Below are 6170 nucleotides of genomic sequence, written 5' to 3' on the forward strand. Positions count from 1 at the left end.
GGTTTTAATGGGACAAGTGATAGGCCTTCGGCCCTGGTACAACTTCGGGAGACCGAACGCATGCTTGTGTGCGAGTCAGAGGAAGGTCACTGTGGCCACACATGTTTTTCCCGGTGGCAGCAGATAGCGTTGTTCCGACGCTTTCCAGATGTGACTGTAGACGGAACGCATGCAGCATACCGCCTTGGGTAAGTTATTTAAAGCATCTAATAATATAGATGGATATAAGCTGTACACCTTCTTGAGAATAAACGGCATGGGAACCGGGCGTCCGGTTATGTATGCATTCGTAGAGAGCGAGCAGTTTGCTCCCATGGGTAAACTGTTCGGCTTATTCAAAGAAATGATGGGCGAAACTTATCCGGTTAAGACTTTTGTAGTGGACAAATTGGCGGCGCAAATGCGTACAGCAAGAGTCGTTTACGGCTGCGACGTTGTGCCTTTCCATTTTCATATGCATAAAGCCATCAGAAAGCACGTATGTGTTATTAAATATGCATGCGTTTTCGGTCTAGACAGATTCTGTTGACAGCCGACATATATTTCACCGCATATCACCCAATGTATTTCATGTAAATCTCGTATTTCTTGAGAGGTGCAGTAAGCAGGTATGCGAAAAAACCGCTGAAGACGGCATCGTGTGAACAGGCATCTACGATAACATAGCCGCTGAAATGCATTTTGAGGTAAGTATCTCTACCTGTTTGTCGGCCACCCACCTTATTGTGATATTTCGATCACCTTGATGGCATCTTCCTCTCATTTCAGGAGGTCAACGGCCAGATGAATACTCCTCACGAAGAAGACCATGCGCCTCCCGGAAGGACATATGTGCACTTCAAAATGAGCAATTATTATATCTTAACATTTCATGACGTCCATTTTGGGCCTTCCCTCCGGTGCAGAATGATGGATGCGCTCCGCCACCGTGTACACCTAGCCGCGTGTTAGTCATGTGCAGCAGCTACGTTCGTTCTGCTGTCCGCTATGATAAACGAGGGTCCCGGGTTGCTAATCGGCCAACCTCGGGGTCTTCCTAAAATAGTACGCAAACTATAATAAAAAAACTGCTTTTTCCAGCAAACTTGCAAGAATTGCAGCAATTAATGCACGTGGATTGCGGAATTGTAACTGATAACAGGAATCATGGACGAAATTTGCTTGCACGAATGCATCTACGCTTATTTCGCATCTCCAAAGACCATATAGATTTTAGAATGTGCAGAGAATAGTTTCGGGTGGAAAATTATCTGAAAGTTTTGCCCATTGTAAGTGAATCACTGTTTTCCACAATTCACGAATTTCGATCACATCAGGCAAGGTATTCACAGTCGGCGGTGTTTATTGACCTTGAGGACTCGCTCACTTAAACAAATCGCCATAGTAGATGATCCCCAATAATACAGGAACATATACATTATACATAGACATTTTACACTATGAGGTGACAAGCTTGAAAATGCCGTAGCTTTCGAGAAATCAGTTCCAACTTGCGAATACTGAGCGGTGATGGGCCCCACTCTGAAGAAACAAGCTATGCGGCAATGTCTCGTAGCATTAAAATTTGGAATACCTAATAATGATGCAAACAACATGCCTACAATATATCCGCATGTAACTGCATAACTAATTCTTTCGTATGCCAAAAATGGGGCAAGGGACCCGAAAGCGTGCTTGATGTCATGTTTTGTACAAGGTAAAATTTTCCAAATGGGTGACTGAAAAATTAAACATTACCTAGAATTCGTCCAAAGAATGACCAAACTGTTAGCTAGGGGTGCTTGAAGCTTTTTCTGCAGTTGTTATTTGGTATGTTTGATGGTCACAGATCCCTTACCGATCTAATCAAATTTTTATGTGGACCAAACAGCACAATCAACCGCATATGAGAATCGCTTCGGTACTCGAAAAACAGGTGTAGCGAGGTTGATCGCGCCTTAAGATAATGCTCATTCTGGTTCAGGAAGGTCATCTTAGATGGTGCAACAAAACGCGGCCTCAACAGACTCCCCTGAAGGTGACTGAAAAGAATGTCCGTGAGAGCAGTTCCGTACCAAGTCGTCAGAAAACCCAAAAATCGTGGTTCACACCTCAGATAATGACCTGATTGATCCCTTCTTCTACCACATCTGATGGTTATTGCCGTCATCGGCAGATGATACACCAGTTTTGAATCTCGCCAATATGAATACATTGTCGAGTCATTACAAGCAGTTTCGTTCAGTTGTCCCCAGCTTATTACAAAACCCACACTTTTGCTGCTGTTGGAAGTCCTCAAATCAGACTCCACCAAATTCCACGACAAGTCTAGGCCAGTTGATTTATCCCATTTTGGCTTCCTGAAACTGTACGCAAATCACATTACGTAGTCAGGGTGCACTGTACACTATACGTATCGACCGTTCCTCGTTAAGTTGCAGTAAACAGAGGCTCCGAGGTTTGCCATCGTTTAACCGATATATGGCGTACCTCAAAAGGCTTCCGGAAACTACGGACCCAATAATTGGAGATATGCCTTTCGAAGTACCATAAAAATACCTAAAAACAAAAACGTGACTTATCCCCTGAAGACCTTTTTGGCGCCAAATCCACTGAGGGTGCTGTAAATAATATTCCTTCTCTAGGTCCTCTCTTCAGTGGACAACAAGCTTGTACAGCTTACTGTTAGCGGGACGCTTCCCGATGTGAATGGCGTTGACGAAGTGTCATATCGGCATTTAATTCTACCTCCTCCCATTCGGTCGGTGCAGCTTCAAGGCTGGGCTATCCACAGTAGAACAATTCAGTGTCTGATTTCAAACCCGAAGCATTTTCATTCCGTAAACGATTTACTGCCGATTATTCTATCACAGTACTTGAGGTTTGCCGTTCATAAAAACTTTAAACCAGACTGTCCAATTTGGATTAAGCTACAGTTGCGCAAGTTGCCTTGGATAGGTTATGCATGCTGCCAAAACACGAGAAGCCATAGCAGACTGTTAGAAACCCGCGGGTTCCCGGTATCGATTTGAATGCCCCTCCTCGGATTACACCTTCTCGTAGCACTTTTTGAGTTAGTCGATAGATGGCACGATCACGGTGTTACGACTATCTGCCTTCTGAGTTTGAGTCACGCGTGCCAATCCAGGAAAACGACCGAGAAATCCGAATTCTGGAATCACGGTACTATTGCAAATACAATAATATACATATTCAACAAACCTTAACGGATTCTCCTCTGCAGATACCGTAGGGTTACAAAAATAAGGCGGTACAATTACCAGCCTGAGGATAAAGCGCAGATCACTACGCCTCAAAATCGATATCGTCACAACCAAACAGATATCGACGGCGAGCAACCGCAAAATCACAATGTCCGACCAAAGTCCGTAAGAGTTATAAAAATAGTTCAGTAAAACAAGAAGGTTTCAGTTCATCTGGTCAAGGGGAATAAATATGGGGATTGGCTGTCACTTGGGGTTGGAAACGGGAGCACACTGTTGGCAAGCTGTCTTCTACACCGCCACCCAAAATCCCAGTGGATTTTCCTCCATCAAGCTATGGTCATTCCTGGCTCAAATATTTTACTTACCCCAAGTTCCGAGTGGACTTACAGCAGTACGCCAAACGGAACTTGCTCACGCGCCAACTCCCAGTGGTCTCTCTGTATGCGATGAGTTCGAAAACCCATCTCCCACCTGCGGAGAGTTGAGCGCGCGGTTCCCATCTCCTTCCACCACCCCTACTCACAACACTCTATCAAACCGATCTTACGCACATCCCTCCTAAGCCTACCATCTCGTGTGCGTACAACTACGGTCCTAACTAAACCGTCACCCGACGTTTCACATTCATCAACCACGCCTACGGGCCACTGTTCCCGAGAGAACGCACCTGATTGCACCAGGACTACATCCCCTTTCCTGAAGTTCCTCTGAGGTTTCTGCCACTTAGTTCGCTCTTGAAGCAGAGGTACGTACTCCTTCACCCAGCGCTTCCAAAATACTTGAGTCAAGTAGTTCACCTGCTGCCAACCTCTCGTATACCTCTCTGTTATACTTTCCGGCACAACTCCGTGTACCCTATTATTGAGAATGAGCAAGTCATTCGGCGTCAGTGCCGGCTTGTCGAAATAGTTGGTTTGATTGGGCACAATAGGGCGTCCATTCATTACCCGCTCTGCTTCCGTAAGAAACGTTACTAGTTCTTCGTCGTTCACATTCTGCTCATTTACTGTCGACCTTAGTATCCGCCTTACGGAACGTATGAGACGTTCCCATACTCCGCCTCTATGGCTGCTCAACGGTGGAGTGAACTGCCACTCGACGTTATACCGCATTAGTTCAGCGCTGATGCGGGAATGTGAAAGTCGATCTATGGCTCGTTTCAATTCCATCTCCGCCCCGACGAAATTAGAACCGTTATCACTGATAATCTTTTCTGGGGCTCCCCTTCGTGCTATAAAACGCATCAGCGCCTTAATGAAGGAGTCAGAAGATAACGAATGGGCCATTTCAAGGTGCACTGCCCTCATCTGTAAGCAGGTAAACAAACAGCCATACCTTTTTTCAGTCTTTCTTCCATTCTTTACTGTCAGTGGTCCAAAATAGTCACACCCAACTATCTTGAAGGGATGCCAGCCTGGCTGGATCCTGTCGACCGGCAGTGGCGCCATAGCTTGTCGTGAAGCCGTTGTAAGGTTCCTTCGACACGTCCAGCAACTATGGAGCACCCGCTTAGTCATCGATACTCCCTGAACGACCCAATATCTTTGGCGCAGTTCGGCTAACGTATGTGATAGTCCACAATGCCCATTCAGCACGTGAGCGTTCCAAACTATCAACCTGGTGACGTTATGCTTCGGAGGTAGTATGATAGGATGTTTAGCAACATGCGGCCACAAAAGGTTATCCAACCTACCTCCTACACATAGCAAGCCATCTATCAATATCGGGCATAAGCGTATTAGTTTGTGGTTGCGTACGCTTCGTTCGTCAACCTTACCGGCGCGTTCTAATTTCAGCATGATTGCTGGGTATACCGTCTTCTGAACCATGCGAATGATATCACGCTCAGCTTGCCTCACTTCTGTGAGTTTCAATCCTCCAGTGTTCAGTGAGGATTCAGTTGAACCGCTTGCCATCATTCTCAGGTACGTTTTAAACCTTGTCAACCATACCACAGATCGTGGAAGATTAGACCAACCGGAACACCTTTCCATTAAAAGATACAACCCAGCTGGTTCCGAAGTGGCTGTCACGTTACCAGAAGCACGTTTCGTCTTCAATTCTATTCCTTCTGGTACGAAATTTGGTTCGTAGCGTGGCCACTGAGCCTTGGACGCTTCCAGAAAGGCCAGCCCCTTGAGCCAATATCGGAAAGCAGTCAGAAGACTTACTCCTCTAGAGGCTAAGTCTGCCGGATTGTCCTCACCCATTACGTGACGCCAATCACCGGCTGACGACAACTGGTGAATCCTAGAGATTATGTTTGCCACGAAGGTACCATAGTGAGTGGCGGTGTTCCGTATACGGTGGAGCATTATGGTTGTTTTCGTCCAGTAGGTTGTTCTTGAGGACAAAAATCCTGCTTCTTTTCTCAGACCTCCCGCCACCCTTGCGGCTTCGGGAACCTTTACTTGCATGAACATTTTGGAAGTGTCTGCAGCCATAGCAACTTACTCACTCAGGAAGCGCGAGAGAACTCCTGTCAAGCTCGCAGTAGTGTCGGGGCCTTTACACAATCTATCGTTCAGGGATACACCCTTAAACTTGGCCGCGCAATCTAAGACAACTCGAAGCTGTCCTGGTTTCCTCGGGGTCAAAACGGGGTGATGAGTTAAATACCACTTCCTTTCGCCCCCTGATTTAGATTGGTGAGCGGATACAGGTTCGAGGTAGCCCATAATGATGCTATTGTTTATGCGTTCTCTGCGTCGCGCTAACAAAGTCAGATCCTTTGCAAAACGCCTCCTTATATATTGCAATCGAGAGCGGGCTAGGCGACAATTGTCAGGAAGTCTTTCAGCCGTTCTCCACGGCAATGGTACTTCGTAATGACCATCCTTGTACACTGAAGACTTCACGATTCGAAGCGCTTCTTTGTCTTCGACACTTTGGCTTACACCCGGAGCCTCTAAATTAATGAAATCAGCCTCATACAGAGCTTTCAGATGAGCAGTGATGTCATCA

The 6170-nt window shown here is 46.2% G+C and overlaps 1 protein-coding gene across 1 annotated transcript in view; it reads right to left on the reverse strand.

Annotated features, from left to right (window-relative positions):
* Positions 1-5656: 5656 nt before the first annotated feature.
* Positions 5657-6170, reverse strand: part of T265_08089 (hypothetical protein) — a gene marked incomplete at both ends in the record, with an annotated part of 13811 nt that continues 13297 nt past the window's right edge. The window contains one exon of the mRNA XM_009173788.1: positions 5657-6114. Coding sequence (XP_009172052.1) covers positions 5657-6114 — 458 coding nt within the window. The remainder of the gene's footprint in view (positions 6115-6170) is intronic.

Source organism: Opisthorchis viverrini, assembly GCF_000715545.1.
Source record: "Opisthorchis viverrini unplaced genomic scaffold opera_v5_199, whole genome shotgun sequence".
Lineage (NCBI taxonomy): Eukaryota > Metazoa > Platyhelminthes > Trematoda > Opisthorchiida > Opisthorchiidae > Opisthorchis > Opisthorchis viverrini.